Consider the following 19,094-nt stretch of genomic DNA (forward strand, 5'->3'; position numbering starts at 1 on the left):
GCCAGGATGAGCATGGGTGATTTCCTGCCTTGAAGGACATCAGTGAACCAGATGGGTGTTTGACAACTTCACCCAGGTCTTTGGAATTCTCAACCTGACAGAGCTGTGAAGAGTTAGTCACTGAACATATTCGATAAAGACATCAATGTTTTCAGATATTAAAGGAATCAAGGATGGGGTTGGTGTAGAAAAGTGAAGCTGAGGCCATGATCTTACTGAATCACCAAGCAGGAACAAGGAGACGAGAGGCCTTCTCCTGCTTCATTCTATATTTTTATGTGCAGAGCTCATTCCCGAGCACAGAACTATATTGGCATAACACATCCAGAGGTGACAAGCTGCAACAACACCTGAGAAACTCAACACGATCCAATTCACAAATGGAACACATTCACACTTCCATCATTACCACACCATGGCCACAGGATGGCTCAAGGACAGCTTCTATCCCCGTTAAAAGACTCTTAAACGGACATCTTGTATGATAAAGATGAACTCTTGACCTCACAATCTACCATGGCCCTTGCACCTTACTGTCTGCCTGCACTGCACTTTCTCTGTGACTGTAACACTTTATTCTGCCTTCTGTTATTGCTTTCTCCTTGTACTACCTTGATGTAATATGTTTTGAAATGATCTGTACGGATGGCATGCAAAACAAAGTTTTTCACTGTATCTCAGTACATGTGACAATGATAAACTGATTACCAGCTGCAGTGCTTTCTGGAGAGTGTACTAGATGCACTGCTGCTGAGTACGTTGATGGTGCCTTCCAAACACCTGACCTCTGAGCTCCACTGGGGTGGACAAATACAGCAATGTCAGAACACCATCACTTCCAGCATTCACTGAGCTGCATATCATTCCTGCTTGGACATGTTTCCATCCCATCATTATTACTGGAGTCAAAATCCCAGGACATCTTAACAGAAAGACTCACCAGCTTCTCATTCTGCCACATGGATGGGGGAGTGGATGGAGTGAGAGGAATGGACAATACTGATCGTGCAGAATCACCCACTTCTCAAAATGCAAGTATCAGAAGTGTGAAGAATGAGAGAGGTGAAGAGATGTTTGGATGAATACAAATACTCTGCAAAAGGTTACCCACCTGTTATCACCTGTGGGTTGATGTTAAAGGTGTCATTTTCAGGATTGATGCTGCCCTTCTTATAAAAACGATGGCACAGCTGGAGACCAGTCCGATTCACGTCACCTTCAGTTACGTAGGCATATCGCCCCAGAGAGATATTTTGTAGAGCCAGGTACTAAGTATTAGGTAAAGTGGTGGGGGTTGGGTACAAATAATGGGGCAACAATTTAACATGGAATGGACTCACCAGTACAAAAAGAACCACACAAAAGGAAAATGTTGCAAAATCTTTCCTGGGAAGGTCACTATAACGAGAAGATTTGCATTTCAATGGCATCTTTCATATTACAGGACCAAAGATTTTCCCAGCCAACAAAATAGGAAATACGGCAGCCATTTTGGACAAATATGCAACATGAAACCAACCAGGTAATGAACCTTACTGATTTTGGCCAAGGTATAAAAATTGATCAGTATGCCAGATGAAAATCTGATTTTCCTCACAGCATCATGATATCGTGTACATCTTAACCATGAGGCTGATAGATTCTCATTTTAAGCCAACTTCAGACTGGGAGTACCAGCCTGCACTGGGAAAATCTCAGTAACAAAGCAGTCCAAGCAGAGGGAAGATGTGGCCAAAATCAGAGTTACAGGTGACCTGTCCTCACTCCTGCATTTTCCTGTCTTGGGCAACCTAGGGTTGTATTCCTTCAGTGATATGAACAAAATTTTCAATCTTAAAGGGAACTGATTTGGTAGATAAAATGAAAAAACAACAAAATGCTGGAGGAACTCAGCAGGTCAGGCAGCATCTACGGAGAAAAGCAGGCAGTCAATGCTTCAGGTCAGGACCCTTCTGCATGACTGAAGATAGGAAAAGGGGAAGCCCAATATATAAGGAGCGAAAAGCAGAGCAGTGATAAGTGGACTGAAGAGGGGAGGCGGGGTGGGCACAGAGTAGTAATAGGTAGATGCGGGGAGGAGGGGAGAGCAGATCCACCAGGGGATGGGTCAAAGGTACAAAGACAGGCATCCCATTGGGGGGGGGGGAGGAGGGGAGGAGAGGAAAGGAAAGGTGAAGAGAAAAAAGAAGATAGGCTAGGAAAGGGACGAAAAGGAAAGAGGCATTGTGGGGGGGGGGGGGGGGGGGGGGGGGGGGGGGGGGGGGGGGGGGGGGGGTGGGGGGGGGGGGGGGTTAAAGTGGATAATTTGATGTTCATGCCGCTAGGCTGAAAGTTCCCAGACAGAAAATGAGACGCTGTTCCTCCAGTTTGCGTTTGGACTTCTCCTGGCAGTGGAGGTGGCCGAGGACTGACATATCAGTGATGGAGTGGGAGGGGGAGTTGAAGTGACTGGCAACGGGGAGATGCAGATCATAGTTACAGCGGAGAGCTGGTGTTTTACAAAACAGTCACCTAGTCTGCATTTGGTCTCCTCGACTACTGGAAATAATTTTGGCAAGCAAAAACTTTGGACAGCATCTAAAGGGTTACAGCAGACCTTTCAGAATAAAATTCAGAAACACTTCTACAATACACATAGAACAGTACAGTACAGGAACATGCCCTTTGGCCCACGATGTTGTGCCAAACTAATTAAATGCCTAACTAAGCCATCCTTCTGCCTACACAAGGTCCATATCCTACAATCACGGCTGATTTTTAACCTCAGCACCACTGTCCTCACATTGACCTCGGATGAGAGTGGGTTTTCAGGCTAACAAGTTAACATCACCTGGACAAGCCACATTTTGTTTAATAATGGCTTCATTTACTAATCAGATCAACTTATAACTAAACTTTCACAAACCAGATATAAATAACACTGTGAAATACCAATCTGTGAAATACCACTGTGAAATACCTCATCAAGCCCTGTAAGAATCTTGTACATTTCAATTAGATCACCTATCATTCCTCTAAGCACAAAATGGTTCGAACCCAATCTACTTAATCTCTCCTCACACAGCAAACCTGCCATTATAATCCGGTTAAGCAGCAATTATAGGCAAATACTGATGGTGTCATTCAGTTAAACATTACGTCCACAGTTAGCATCAGAACAAAGAAATGTAGAGCGCTGGGGAAGGTCAGTTAACCATTTGTGCCATGGTATCCAATCTGCTTTTACCATTTCAGGTGGTACATTACAGCTCAAAGCAACTCTCAAAATCTTTGCCATCAAGAACAATTACTTCACCTCTGAAATTTTTTGCCACTTAAGGCATCGCCTGTGGCTCCTAACATCAAGAGCAGTTTTTGTCTGCCCTCTCACCGAAAGACCATGCTCCATTGAGCCCCACTTCCTGCCTCTCTCACCTGAAATTAATTGAAACACTTATTCCCTACCCCACCTCTCCCAACTCTAAATGGAATTTCTTTTTGTACAAAGTAGGGCTTTCCAATACTCTGGCTAAGACTTGTTGAGGTGGTAGCTAGTGCCTAAAAAGTTCTTCCAAGGGTGTCAAGGACCAAGCCTACAGAACAAAATGAACACTTTGTAAGAAAGTCAGAAATAATTGTAATCCAAGAATAAATTATTTGATTCATTTTTTGCAGAGTTCATTGTTGTTTGTATCTAGCTTGCAAAAGTTTACTTTTAAATTAATCTGATTGGCAGAATAAGCCATTATAAAAATAAAAGTGCCTCGTCCAGCTGCTGTGAACTTGTAAGCTGTGGTTCAGCGCTGTCATTACCCTCACTTCAGAAGTGTGTGTTGCAGGTACAGGTGAAGTCCTTTTAACCTGAGGGCCTATCTGTCATCTCAGAAGAATGCAAAACTTCCCATAGTCCTACAATGAAGAGTAGGTGGTTAACTATGTGTTCTGGCCAACATTTATCCCTCAGCCAGTATCAATAATATATTTTGTCACGGCCACTGGGGGATCCTGCCGAGCACAAAATGGCTGCTGTTCATCCTACAATGTGACTACACAACAGAACTACATCATTACCTGTGAAGTACATTAAAGATATACATATAACAATACAAATTATTTCAACTTGGTAATGGAATCCAATGTGATACTTATTCAGATTAGCCAACCAGCTAAAAAAGCAACACACATCAATTTGAAGTGTTATTAAGAAAACAGTCAAAGCCCTATCAACAGAAAGAGCCTAATGGAAATGAACAACCAACCTGTTCAACTGTGAAGAAATAGAATCATAACATTCCTCTGTGTATACACAGCATAGAAATCATTCGATTTATCTGTGTAATCCTTCAAGAATAGGTGTTTAAAAGTCATCGTGTTTTCCTCTGTAAAATCCACCACCATCTGGTTACTCAACCCAAACAGGATTAACTGTGGGAAACAGGAAGAGGCAACAGTTTTTAAACATGAATTTACTGCCCTTGTAACAGGGTTTTCCCCATCTCTGTGCTTTGTGTCCTGTGAGGAGAACATCGCAAATTTCTGGCATGCTTTTGTTCTTCAGAGTGGTTCAGCTCTAGCAAGTAGCCTTGTAGAGCAGGAAGGTCAAGCTTAGCTGGCTGGAGAATGTCTATACCAGTCAACATCTGGACTAATTTAATGAGGCATAAAGGACTTGCAGCACCACAAAGGGGTGTCTTTGACCTGGGACCAATTTATCAATATTTCTCTCTCAGTTTAAAGGTTACCTGATTACTTCTTAAACTTTTTGGAGGAGCTTATTGCGCATAAACAAGCTGCCATATTTCTCACTCTTCTAAAGTACTCCGCAGTTACAGTACTTTTAGCTCCACTTAGGCAAGATGCAATTCACCAATAATAAATCTCACCCTTTCTTTGGCAGGTTCACCTTATTGTTCCCACCCCAATTTACCTGGCTTCTGTACAGTATGAACCCTCACTGCATACAATGGTAGGACAAGCTATGTAACTGGCTGCTGTAACACCTCCTCTCCCTCAGCTATTTTGTTAAGAACAAGAGAAGCTGAGGAGACATTTAAGTCAAGGTGGACAAAACTGAGACACCTCAATAGGTGCACAGCAGAGATGTCTGTAACTAGAGAGTGTGAATTTAAGGTTAAAGGCAGGACAATTAGAAGGAAGTTGGATACATTTCATTTACAGCCAGAGGGCGGTGAGCCTCTGGAATTCTCTGCTGAGACTGGCCAAGACAAAAGCCACATTTAGGGATCTGAATGGAAACGATGTGCCCTGACCAAAAAAGCCAAGAGCATGAAAATGGAATTAGTATCAGCTGCTTTTCTTTTAGCCTACTTGAACACAACTGACCAAAGGATCACTTTCTGTGGTGTAAATGTCTCAGCAACATCTTGCACAAGAAGTTCAGCTGAATAGCATAAATTAGCTTAAGGGGAAGATTCTCTGTTATACCAGGTATTTACAGTGCTGTGAATAAAAACAAAACACTCCAGGCACTGGAAATCTGAAATAAAAGCAGAAAACACTGGGAACAGTGAACAGGTCAGGACGTCTGTGGTGCAAGACACAAGATGCCACAATCTGGAGCAAAAAACAAACTGCTGGAGGAACTCAGTGGGTCAGGCAGCATCTGAGGAGGGAAATGGACAGTCGATGTTTTGGACTGCATCCACTATTGTCATAGTTAGAAGGGTCTTAACCTGAAACATCGACTGTCCATTTCTCTCCACAGATGCTGCCTATCTGTTGAGTTTCTCCAGCAGTTTGTTTTCTGTGAGGAGACACACAGTTGGACTTGCTCCACCAGACATTTCCCTCCCTCACCTTCTCTGGAACTGAAACCAACTTGTTTTCCCTCTTTTCCAATTCTGATAGAGGGTCTCAAATATAGATAACAGTACAGCACTGGAACACACCCGTCAGCCCATGATGTTGGGCCAAATTAAACTAATAACTCAATGCCTAACTAAACTAATCCCTTCTGCCTACACAATGTCCACATCCCTCCATTCCTTGCACATTCATGTACTTATCTAAAAGCCTCTTAAACACCACCATCATATCTGCCTCCACCACCACCCCTGGCAGCGCATTCCAGGCACCCACCACTCTCTGTGTAAAAAAAACTTGCCCTGCACACCTCCTTTGAACTTACTCTCTCTCATTTTAAATGCCTGCCCTCTAGTATTAGACATTTCAACCATGGGAAAAAAGATACCAGCTGTCCACTATCTATGCCTCTCATAATCTCAAACTTGTACAAGTCTCCCTTCAGCCTCCACCGCTTCAGAGAAAACAACCCAAGTTTGTCCAATCTCTCATAGCACATGCCCTCTAATCCAGGCCGTATCCTGGTAAACCTCCTGCACCCTCTCCAAAGCCTTCATATCCTTTCTATAATGGGGCAAGCAGAGTTGAATGCAGTACTCCAGATGTGGCCTAACCAGAGCTTTGTAAAACTGTAACATAACTTCCTGACTCTTGAATTCAGTGCCTCCACTAATAAATGCAAGCATGTCAAACACCGTCTTTACCGCCCTATCAACCTGTGCAGCCACTTTCAGTGAGCTTATAAGATCTTTATTAGTCACATGTATATCGTAACACAAAGTGAAATACATCTTTTGCGAAGTGATTTTTGGGGGGCAGCCCGCAAGTGTCGCCACGCTTCCAGCGCCAACGTAACATGCCCATAACTTCCTAACCTGTACGTCTTTGGAAGGTGGGAGGAAACCGGAGCACCCGGAGGAAACCCACACAGACACGGGGAGAACGTACAAACTCCTTACAGACAGTGGCTGGATTTGAACCTGGGTCGCTGGTGCTGTAAAGCATCGTGCTAATCACTATGCTACCATGCCGTCCCCTTTATCCCAAGATCCCTTGTACATCAATGCTGTTAAGGGTCCTGACATTAACTGTGTTTAACTCCTTTTACTAGGTTAACTCCTTTTACATCTCATCTCCCAAAATGCAACACCTCACAGTTGGCCGGATTAAACTCCATCTGCCATTTCTCTGCCTATATCTGCAACTGATTTATTTCCACTGTATTCTTTGGCAATCTTCTACACCACCCACAAAGCCAATCTTTGTGTCGGCTGTGAAAATTCACCACGCTATGGGCGAAGGAATTTTTTCCTGAAGGACCAACCCTTTATATTGAGACTACAACCCCTAATGTTTCCACTGACCACATGAGCCTGCGAAAGCACCATATCCACACCTACAGTGGCATGCAAAAATTTGGGCACCCCGGTCAAAATTTCTGTTACTGTGAATAGTTGAGTAGAAGATGAACTGATCTCCACAAGTCATAAAGTTAAAGATGAAACATTCTTTTCAACATTTTAAGCAAGATTAGTGTATTATTTTTGTTTTGTACAATTTTAGAGTGAAAAAAGGAAAGGAGCACCATGCAGAAGTCTGGACACCCCAAGAGATTTGAGCTCTCAGATAACTTTTACCAGGGTCTCAGACCTTCATTAGCTTGTTAGGGCTATGGCTTGTTCACAGTTATCGTCAGGAAAGGCCAGGTGATGCAAATTTCAAAGCTTCATAAATACCCTGACTCCTCAAACCTTGTCCCAACAATCAGTAGCCATGGGCTCCTCTAAGCAGCTGCCTAGCACTCTGAAAATTAAAATAAATGATGCCCACAAAGCAGGAGGAGGCTATAAGATAGCAAAGCGTTTTCAGGTAGCCGTTTCCTCAGTTTGTAATGTAATTAAGAAATGGCTGTTAACAAAAATGGTGGAAGTCAAGTTGAGGTCTGGAAGACCAAGAAAACTTCCCGAGAGAACTGCTCGTAGGATTGCTAGAAAGGCAAATCAATACCCCCGTTTGACTGCAAAAGACCTTCAGGAAGATTTAGCAGACTCTGGAGTGGTGGTGCACTGTTCTACTGCGCAGCGATACCTGCACAAATATGACCTTCATGGAAGAGTCATCAGAAGAAAACCTTTCCTGCATTCTCACCACAAAATCCAGCATGAGAAGTTTGCAAAGGAAAATCTACACAAGCCTGATGCATTTTGGAAACAAATCCTGTGGACTGATGAAGTTAAAATAGAACTTTTTGGTTGCAATGAGCAAAGGTATGTTTGGAGAAAAAAGGGTGCAGAATTTCATGAAAAGAACACCTCTCCAAATGTTAAGCACGGGGGTGAATCGATCATGCTTTGGGCTTGTGTTGCAGCCAGTGGCATGGGGAACATTTCACTGGTAGAGGGAAGAATGAATTCAATTAAATACCAGCAAATTCTGGAAGCAAACATCACACCGTCTGTAAAAAAGCTGAAGATGTAAAGAGGATGGCTTCTACAACAGGATAACGATCCTAAACACACCTCAAAGTCCACAATGGACTACCTCAAGAGGCACAAGCTGAAGGTTTTGCCATGGCCCTCACAGTCCCCCGACCTAAACGTCATCGAAAATCTGTGGATAGACCTCAAAAGAGCAGTGCATGCAAGACAGTCCAAGATTCTCACAGAACTAGAAGCCTTTTGCAAGGAAGAATGGGTGAAAATCCCCCAAACAAGAATTGAAAGACTCTTAGCTGGCTAAAGAAAGCGTTTACAAGCTGTGATACTTGCCAAAGGGAGTGTTACTACGTACTGACCATGCAGGGTGCCCAAACTTTTGCTTCGGGCCCTTTTCCCTTTTTGTTATTTTGAAATGGAAATAAAGAGGTAATCTTGCTTAAAATATTAAAGAAATGTGCCATATTTAACTTTATGCCTTTTGGAAATCAGGTCATCTTCTACTTGCTTAGCTATTCATGGTAACAGAAATTTTGACCAGGGGTGCCCAAACTTTTGCATGCCACTGTACCCTAAGAAGCCTCTTGTCCTTCTGAGTGCATGGACTCAGTCTGGTTAACCTTTCCTCATAGGACAATCCCCACATCCCAGGGATCAATGCTGCTCTATTTATTCCACCAAGATGGACATCAGGTTAACTGGACTGTTGTTCCTCATTTTCTCCTTCCCTCCTTACATTCGCTACCCTCTGATCTGTGGGAACCAACCTAGAACCTATAGAATTTTGGAAGCTAACAACCAGTGCATCCATCACCTCCATAGCCATCTCTTTCATTTTAAAAATGTTGAAATGCAAGTTATCAGGTCCTGGGGTTTCGCCCCATTAATTTCTCCAACAGTATTCTTTTTACTAATGCTGAATTCTTTCAGTTCCTCGTTCGCTCCTATAAATCATGTTAAAGCACTTTGCACAAATTGATAAATCTTTTGGAGTGCAGCAGCTTGTATAACTTGTGCTGATATTGTCACACACCTACAGGTGATTCCAGTGTATGTAGACTTAGCTCATCTCAGCAGGTACTGCAGCAGCTGAGGGGCAATTGATGACAGTAAGCCTTCTATTTCTGTTCTGTCATCACTGAGGTTCCAATTTCAGTCCAGTGTTTCTACGTACAATCACTCCAGTGCAGAAGATGTTACACCTTACCTGTACAGTGACTAAGATGAGCTTAATGATTTGTACCAGCAATTTGAAAGGTTTCCGGCCTTTTGCTCGATATTTGTCACAGGGACTCATGAAGTAGTACTTCAGTTTCCTCTTGAGTTCTTCCTCTTGTATGTCCAACGCTGCTTGAGAAGACAGATCAGAGTGAGGAATGACTGTGTGGACATGGTCTTGGGAGCCATAGCTGTTGACTGATGTGAGCAGCTTTTCCCTCTCTAAATAGTCAGAAAGAGAGAAGAGTATAAAAAGACACTTTCAATAAAGCAGCAAACATCAGGCTTCTGAACTCTCGGTCTGACCCCATCGCCTCTCCCACAGGCCCTGTGCTCCCACCCTAACTCACAATCACCCATCCACCCCACAGCCTTGTGTGGGGGAAGACACATCCCATCCCAACCCCAGATGCAACCTGAAATGCTGGAGGTCCATCTGATGAAGGCATGTGGACTGAAATGTGAACAGCCTCCCTCCACAGATGCAGCCTGACCTGCTGAGGACCTCCAGCATTTTTTGCTTCTATTTCAGCTTCCAGCATCTGGAGTAATTTTTGCTTTTCTGTGACCCAAGACACTGGTCACTCATTGCTCTGACAAGCTCCAGATAAACTAAACCCACTGCCTGCACCTGTCCAGGTCCTTGCTCTATGAATCACGTTATGCCAATACAGTGTAAGAAGGATGTGCACAGCACATGGAAAGTGGAACAAGGTTCCTTCAGTCTCCAATCAAAAGGAAACAGGCACTTTTCTTGGTGCCTGAGCCAGCAATACTTCCTCAATAACCCATACTACTTACCCAACCTGTTTGAGGCTGGCATAAAGTGAGTGAACTGCAAACACAGACATAGCACCCAGCCCAACTGTTCCACTTCAGGAGAATAGCTGCCTCTGTCCAGCCACAAATCCACTGCACCACCTGGACATCCCACCTTCCTCACTCCCACCTACAAAAGGCAGTTATATAAAGCTTGTCAGACTAAACATATACAAATTAGGAGCACAAGCAGTTCATTCAGCCCCTCAAGCCTGCTTTGCCATTTACCATGATCGACAATCTTCTCCTTCAACACCACTTTCTAACCCCAATACCGTGTCCAGCAATTCCTCTACTATCCAGAAACCTATCCATCTGCTGTCATGGATGCAATCAACAACTGAGCCTCCAAGGCCCTCTGGGATAGAGAATTCCAGGCTCACCACCCTCTGTAGGAAGAAATTTCAGTTCTAAATGACGTGCCCTTACGTTAAAACTGGGTCCCCTAGTTCTAGACTCAGCCAACGGAAATTCCTCGCATCAGAAAATCAAAAAAAACCGCAGATGCTGGAAATCTGAAACAAACACAGAAAATGCTGGACACACTCAGCAGATCAGGCAGCATCAGTGGAAAGTCAAACAGAGCTGCTTCTGGTTAGAGATCCTTTGTCAGAACTAGGTAAGAGAGACAAATTAGTTTTAGGTTGCAACTGATGTCAGAAGAGACGGTGGTCCCACACAAGTGAACACTCAGTTGAGGCAATGCAGGAGTCCTAGCACGAGAGAATTTAACAGATCTTTGTGTGGTGGCTACAGGTCATGAGGAAGAGTAGTTTTCTGCAGCGCAGTATACAAGCCTGTGTGCACTGAGGAGTGTATGGGCAGGGAGTAGGCACCCGTCAGTGGTCCAACAGACCACAGTACCAGGCAGGAAGTGGTGCAGTGCACCAAATACTGAACTTCTGCACAGATGAACAGAGGAAAAAGCAAAGAAAAAGATCTGACTTTTCCTTCATTCGCATTCATCTCTCTTCTGCATCACAAAACGTGCCTGCTTTCTAAGGTTTCCCAGCTCCAAAAGAAAATCAACCAGAAATATCAACTCTCCCCCCCCCCCCACAGGTACTGCCTGAGCTGCTGTTTCCAGCATCTTGTTTTTACTTCAGATTAATAGCATTCACGTTTTCTTGCTTTTCAAAAACAGGATCCTACAATGCTGTACAAAGAGAAAGCTCACTCTAGCTGACATTTTTCTACTTACTGGTATCCTGTTAGTTAGTCTTGCTGCTGTGTAAATTACCTACTGCTTTCTTGATATCGTGTTTTCAGTGTAACATTTAAAATGTAATTTATTGGCTTCACATTTACAAATGTTCTGAGAGGATAGAAAACACAATATAATCAAGTTCTCTCTCTCATTTCCCTACCTATTTTACTCCACCTCATCTCTTTTTCCTCAATGTAAACAGCAGCAATGTGAACACCGGATAAAGTGAAACTATAGGAGCAGAAAACTGGTTGTCAAAGCAAAATATGCAGATGATGAAAACCTCAGGAACACAGACTCATACAGCACCGAAACAGGCCCTTCAGCCAACCATCAACAACCCACTAATCCCACTTTATCCTCCCCATCAACTCCCTTCCTCCCAGATTCTACATTTACCTATACACTAGGGGCAATTTACAGTTGCTGATTAACCCACCAACCTGCACATATCTGGGACATGGGAAGAAACCAGAGCACTCAGAGAAAACCTTAGTGGTCACTACAGACGACCCCTGCATTATGGGGGGTTCCGTTCCTAGAAAACAGGCCATATCACAATTTTTGTCATGAGGCCATGTCATCTGTGCATGCGTCAAGAAACGCAAGTTAAAAAATTATATAAATTTATGTTGATTTATACTTTTTTCCCCAAATAAATTGTGCGATTGTACTTTATTCCGTACCTCAAATGTTTAGGTAGTGACGTGTGAATTGTGCAAGGGTGAACTTGCAATCTGAACTGCTGTAACGTGGAGGGTGCCTTTACAGCAAGTCAAGCAGCATATCAGCGTTCACTTTTCACAGAGAGAACTTTCATCAGAGCTGAGATTTCTAGAGAAGAAGCAAATTTTAAGTTTCAGAGAACAGTCAAAGGGAATGAGAGGACAATGAGGGGCTGTAGAAAAGATGAAAAAGCAAATGGGTGACAGAGAGAGATGACAAGACCCAACTAAGTGGTGAGTGCAGAAGAATTACTGAAATTACAAGAATTCTGACAACCTGAAATAAAATTATTGGAAATGTTTAATTAGCTGAAACTGTGGAACTTAAAATGTCAAGTCTGGAAGATTGTAAACTGCTTCTTTGGAAGATGGCTGTACTGAGCTTTGCTGGAACAGTGTTGGATCAGGACGAAAGTGTGACTGTGAACTACAGCAACAGGTCAGCAATTCAGTGACTACCATGCACAAACTGAAGTTCTTCGCCAAAGGATCAAGCACAGAAAATGACATATTACAAATCAGGAAACACTGGGGCATTTGTTTTCCCACAGAGTTTGTCAAATTGTTCGATGGACCTAACAGCCTTCTATTCTGCAGATTCAGTGAAATACTTGGAAAAGTGTTCCTGGTACTCATTTGGGCAATCCATATACAGCATGGTACAAGCAATCAGCAAGGTAGAGTCAATCAACTGAGAATATTCTATGTTCTAAATGGCATCAAACATCTGCGGATTAACAGCCTGCGGATTAAGAGAGAGCCTTGTACCAGCTCACCCCCAGCAACCGTTAAGTCTCTCTGGAAGCTCCCAGGATGGACCCCAGTCAGCTGATCCCATCCTCCGTGTCTGAATCTCTTCTGAACACTCCCAGCCTTGTCCCTGAGAACCCCCACTAACCCTTAACCACTCTCCCTCTCTGGGTATAACTAGGCCTACTCCGCTCACAGACCTGGCCATATTCACAGCCACACCCCTAGGCCCTTGATCCGGTCCCCAGCTACAGGTCCTGAAACTTAACGGTGAGGAGCTTCAGCCACAAATCCACGACCTTATTTCCCCATATCTGGAAAGATATCATGCCAGGGACCTTAAATGCTGCAATTGTGACAGTTTTCATGAATGGAGGCAAATCCAACTGTGGTAACTACTGCCATCTGCCCCAGGAAAAGTCATGGGTTCTCAGCCACTTCCTCCCGCTGGTGGAAGAGCTGCTCCCTGAAGCAGTGTGCATTCCATCCACCTAGAGGCCCAGCAGGCAGAACCTTCACCGTGCCATAACCCCAAGTGCAGGGAGCAGCACCAACCACTTGTTCACCCTCACCATAGCCTTTGACTCCATCAATCCAAGGGAACAGTGGAGCAACTCAAATGTGGCACTGCAGAAACTAGCCTCCACTTTACTTTCGATTCATGAAGTGATGCAAGAGTGACCCTAACCATTGGGTTCACGACAGACCCGACCTCAGTGCAGATTGGTGTCAAGCAAGGCTGTTTCATTGTTGCAGCACTTTTACTGAATCCACCTCACCTCGAATAAGTTCCTGCTGGATTGGAGCTAACCTACAGCTCTAATGGGGAAACTGTTCAACCTGCATCAGGTGGACAGAAAAAAATTCAAGATTATTCTCAAAATCATGTGGGAAATGCAACATTCCCACTGATTCTTGGGAATCCCTGGCCCATGACCACATTAAATAGAACAATACTGAGAACCTTCAGTCTGAGCACCTGATTCCCAGTGGAATAAGTGTACTACCTCACAAACTGCCCATCCACTGCCTTGAGAGGCAGCTCCTACCCCAGCTGTGGAAAAGCCACCTCAGTACCTAAAAAAAAAGCTAGAATAGAAGTCATCCTCAATCCTGAGGCACTCATCTCTCACATGCTCCTTGATCTCCTGTGTTTCCTTCTTTTTGGCCATTCACATGCCTGACTTTGAGGAGTTTATATTCAGGCACCAGTTGCTGAGTGAACGGGAAAGGAACCCAATCAGGTTAAAATTGAACTGCTCTTCCCGCTCAGCCACAACACTCCTCTTCAGCTGGTGAGATGCTGAGGCTTACAGACTGACCAGAAACCAGTGAGAGCGTGGCATTCAAGCTATTTCAGTAAAGGAGTGACAGTACTGGAGTGAGGACACAGCCACCACTGAATGAAGCACAAGGAGCAAGAGCGGGTGAGAAACAGGACAGAGGGCAGTAAGTGGAATTGATTAATAATTATTTCCCAAGAAACAGACACTAGACTCACCCCTTGAAAATATCTTCCCATCAAGAAATAGAGTCACAGAGGCAGAGCAATACAGCACAGAAACAGGCCCTTCAGCCCAACTCATCCATGCAGACCAAGATGCCCAACTAAGCTAGTCCCATTTGCCTGCATTTGGCCCATATCCCTATAAACCCTTCAGATCCATGTACCTGCCCAAATGTCTTTTACACATTGTTATTGTACCTGGCTCAACCACTCAGATCTCAGACCTCTGGAAATTGAGAAATATCCATTAGGATTCTTCTCCCAATCCTTTACTTCTCAGGCAAACCCCCCTCCCACTCTGGACCTGCAAACTCATCCACAGATTGGGCAGGAGGGGAGAGGGATTCAAGGGTTTCAGATGGAACACGAGGCACTCTGGTCCTCATGTCCTTACACCTGTTCACAGAAATATCTTTCCAGGTGAAACAGCACTTACACTTCTTCCAACTTAGTGCAAAGATCAGTCTTCCTAAGAGCAAACACGAAGAAAGCATCTGGCCCAGATGGTGTCCCTGGCTGTGTACTCAGATCTTGTGCTGATCAGCTGGCAGAAGTATCTGCAGACATACTTAACCCCTCCCTGCTTCAATCTCAGGTTCCCACCTGTTTTAAGAAGACCACTATCATCCCAGTACCAAAGAAAAGCAAGGTAACATGCCTCAGTGACTACTGACCAGTGGCTCTGACATCCACCATCATGAAGTTCTTTGAGAGGCTGGTCATGGCACACATCAACTCCAGCCGCCCAGACAATCTGGACCCACTGCAATTCGCCTATCGCCGAAACAGGTCTACAGTGGACACCATCTCCCTAGCCCTACACTCAACTCTGGAGCATCTGGACAGTAAAGACACCTATGTCAGTCTATTGTTTATTGACTACAGCTTTGCCTTCAATACTATAATCCCAAGCAAACTTGTCACCAAACTCCGAGACCTGGGACTCAACACCTCCCTCTGCTACTGGATCCTTGACTTTCTAACCAACAGACCGCAACCAGTGAGGATAGGCAGCAATACCTCCTGCACGATTATTCTCAACATTGGTGCCCCACAAGGCTGCGTTCTCAGCCCTCTACTCTACTCCTTATATACTCAAGATCGTGGGGCCAGATTCTGCTCTAACTCCATCTACAAGTTTGCAGATGATACCACTGTTGTAGGCCATATCTCAAACAGTGATGAGTCGGAGTACAGGAAGGAGATAGAGAGCTTAGTGACATGGTGTCATGACAACAACCTTTCCCTCAATGTCAACAAAACAAAAGAGCTGGTCATTGACTTCAGGAAAGGGGGCAGTGTAATGCACCTGTCTACATCAACGGTGCTGAGGTCGAGAGGGTTGAGAACTTCAAGCTCCTGGGAGTGAACATCACTAATAGCCTGTCCTGGTCAAATCATGTAGATGCCATGGTTAAGAAAGCTCACCAGCACCTCTACTTCCTCAGGAGGCTAAAGAAATTTGGCATGTCCCCTTTGACACTCACCAACTTTTATTGATGCACCATAGAAAGCATCCTATTTGGATGCATCACGGCTTGGTACAGCAACTGCTCTACCCAGGACCACAAGAAACTGCACAGAGTTGTGGACACAGCCCAGCGTGTAATGGAAACCAGCTCCCCCGCCTCAGACTCTGTCTTTACATCTCACTGCCTTGGCGAAGCAGCCAGCATAATCAATGACTCGGATCATTCTGTCTTCTCTCCTCTTCCATCAGGTACAAGATACAGGAGTCTGAGGGCATGTACCACCAGGCTTGACAGCTTCTACCCCACTGTGCTAAGACTATTGAACAGTTCCATCATACAATGAGATAGACTCTGACCTCACAATCTACCTTGTTGTGACCTTGCACCTTATTACACTGCACTTTCTCTGTAGCTGTGACACCGTGTAATGAATTGATCTGTATGATCGGTATGCAAGACAAGTTTTTCACTAAGCCAATATCAATGCACTCAGTGCTTGAGATGTGTGTGACGTGTACAGTGGAAAAGTAAATGCAGATTGGCTGACTGCTTTGCAGAATGCTTATTTTCAGTCTGCAATAGGCAACTCTGAGTTGCTGCTTTAATTCTCTGCCCACTCCGATCGCTCTGCCTTCAACTTCCTACATTGTTCCAATGATACCCAACATAAGCTCAAACAGCACCTCATCTTCCATCTGTATACACTGAAGCCCTTGGGACTTCACACTGAATTTAACAATTTCATGTCACCACTGTTCCCCCGCCCCCCCCCCCCCCATCTCCCTGCCTCTTCCTGTTTTGCTTTTTTTGTCTAACTTACTAACTTGACAACTTTGGTGTGCACACTCTGACTCTCACCATCCCTCCACCCTCTGCAACTTAACACTTTTCCACTTCCAGTGGACAATTCTCAGCCTGAAACACCCGAGTGCTTCCAAAATTTTCCAATTTTATTTCACAATTAAGTGCCTTAGCATGCAGTCACTTGTGAAAAAGACAACAGTATTTATATATTTAATACAACTAAAATTCCACAAACAGATCATCTGATTCAATTTTAAATGAGATAAATTTTGTCCAGGTTAACTTCCCCTTTCGCTGATGAAAATCATTGCGAAAGTAATTGACTGCCTTGTATATCTGTGAGATGGTGAAAAATGAGGAAATAACTGGAAGGCCCAACCATCCTAAACCTCAACCTTTACCACAGGACACGTCACTATTCCAGAAGCCAAGAAACACCCTAGTCTTGATGCAGGTTCTCAACCCAAAACTTTGACTATCCCTTTGCCCCCACAAATGCCACTTGACCCAGTGTTCCTACAGCAGTTTTTGCACTGCAAATGACCTAACACACAATATTTGGGACAAGCTTCTATTACTGAAGACCAGGGGGAGATTGGAGAGTTATTACACAGAATTCCTTCACACCCACCACACCAGGCACAAGCTCTGCACCAAACCAGTCTGGTATTTTGATGGTCTTTATCATCTTTTCCAGAAGATTAAGGCTGGGTGGAATGGGGAATGTATATGGTATGAGGCACAAGATGATGGAGTTGTGTGGGACAGTGTGGATCCACGTAAGAGAAAAGCACAGATTCACTGCAACTTCACAACATGTGAATGGGTGCACTGCAAACCCTCTGGAGCATAACTAAGTCACGTCAAAGACTCTTGTGATGTCTGCTCTTCCCTTTCAATAATCTACAAACCGAGCTGTTTTATCAAGGAGCTCTGCACACACACAAAACTCAAAGTGAAAGTCGCAATGTGACCCGGTTCCCCACACTCTATGAAAACGACCCAGTTTCATTGTGTACACCCCGGGCCCCCTCACTCACTTCTCTCAGCACTGCACCAAGTACAGCTGGTCTCTACCCAACCTCAGTGCCAGAATATCACCTCAGCAGCAGCCCGTCACCGGGAGGTGGGGGGGGGGGGGGGGGGGGGGGGGGGGGGGGGGGGGGGGGGGGGGGGGGGGGGGGGGGGGGGGGGGGGGGGGGGGGGGGGGGGGGGGGGGGGGGGGGGGGGGGGGTGGGGTGGGGGGGGGGGGGGGGAAGGACGACAGACCCCGTCACCGGGGGGGGGGGGGACGACAGACCCCGTCACCGGGAGGTGGGGGGGGAACGACAGACCCCGTCACCGGGAGTGGGGGGGGGAGGACGACAGACCCCGTCACCGGGAGGTGGGGGGGGGAACGACAGACCCCGTCACCGGGAGGTGGGGGGGGAACGACAGACCCCGTCACCGGGAGGTGGGGGGGGGAACGACAGACCCCGTCACCGGGAGGTGGGGGGGGGAACGACAGACCCCGTCACCGGGAGGTGGGGGGGGGGGACGACAGACCCCGTCACCGGCCGGCGGGCGGAGCGGGAAGAGGAGCGATCTCGTCACCGGGGGGGTGGGGAGGAGGGTAAGAAAGAAGACACCGTCACGGAGGGACGGCCTCCACAGGAACCCGACCCGCATCCAAAGGTCCGGGGGCCCCACCTGTCTCCCGACGACTCCCAGCCATGACACCCCGCGGTGAAAACTCGCCGATCCCGCCGGCCGCAGCCGTCGAAGCCCTGCCCAGCACCATGGCGCCGTCGCCACGTCAATCATCCAAGGCCCGCCCATTCACCCGGAGCTGCGCCGGCGCCGTCCCGTCGCCACGTCAATCATCCAAGGCCCCGCCCATTCACCCGGAGCTGCGCCGGCGCCGTCCCGTCCACGTCAATCATCCAAGGCCCCGCCCTCCACCTGGGTCGCCGCCATGGAGACCCGAGAGACGGTAGCTGCTGGAGTGTGAAGTAAAAAACGAGAGTCTGCAGGAACTCAGCGGGTCGGGCAGCATCGGGGGGGAAAGGACAGTCGGGTCATAACCCTTCATTTGGACTGAAAGATGGACGGGAGGTGGCCAGTATAAAAAGGTGGGAAGGAGTGGACCAGGAGCTGGTAGTAGGTGGTCAGGTGAGGGGGAGTGATGGGAAGGCGGGGGGAGTGATGGGCAGGCGGGGGGAGTGATGGGCAGGCGGGGGGAGTGATGGGCATGTGGGGAGTGATGGGCAGGTGGGGGGAGTGATGGGCAGGTGTGGGGAGTGATGGGCAGGTGGGGGGAGTGATGGGCAGGTGTGGGAGTGATGGGCAGGTGGGGGTGATGGGCAGGTGGGGGGT

General features: G+C 46.1%; 1 protein-coding gene across 1 annotated transcript in view; it reads right to left on the reverse strand.

Annotated features, from left to right (window-relative positions):
• mcoln1a (mucolipin TRP cation channel 1a) overlaps nucleotides 1-18,544 on the reverse strand; it is a 62,600-nt gene extending 44,056 nt beyond the window's left edge. Inside the window, 5 exon segments of the mRNA XM_052042089.1 lie at nucleotides 1,112-1,268; nucleotides 4,239-4,254; nucleotides 4,256-4,404; nucleotides 9,445-9,677; nucleotides 18,429-18,544. Of these exon segments, the coding sequence (XP_051898049.1) occupies nucleotides 1,112-1,268; nucleotides 4,239-4,254; nucleotides 4,256-4,404; nucleotides 9,445-9,677; nucleotides 18,429-18,519 (646 nt within the window). The 5' untranslated portion in view covers nucleotides 18,520-18,544.
• Nucleotides 18,545-19,094: the final 550 nt, after the last annotated feature.

The sequence above is a fragment of the Pristis pectinata genome, chromosome 31, assembly GCF_009764475.1.
Source record: "Pristis pectinata isolate sPriPec2 chromosome 31, sPriPec2.1.pri, whole genome shotgun sequence".
In the NCBI taxonomy this organism is placed as follows: domain Eukaryota; kingdom Metazoa; phylum Chordata; class Chondrichthyes; order Rhinopristiformes; family Pristidae; genus Pristis; species Pristis pectinata.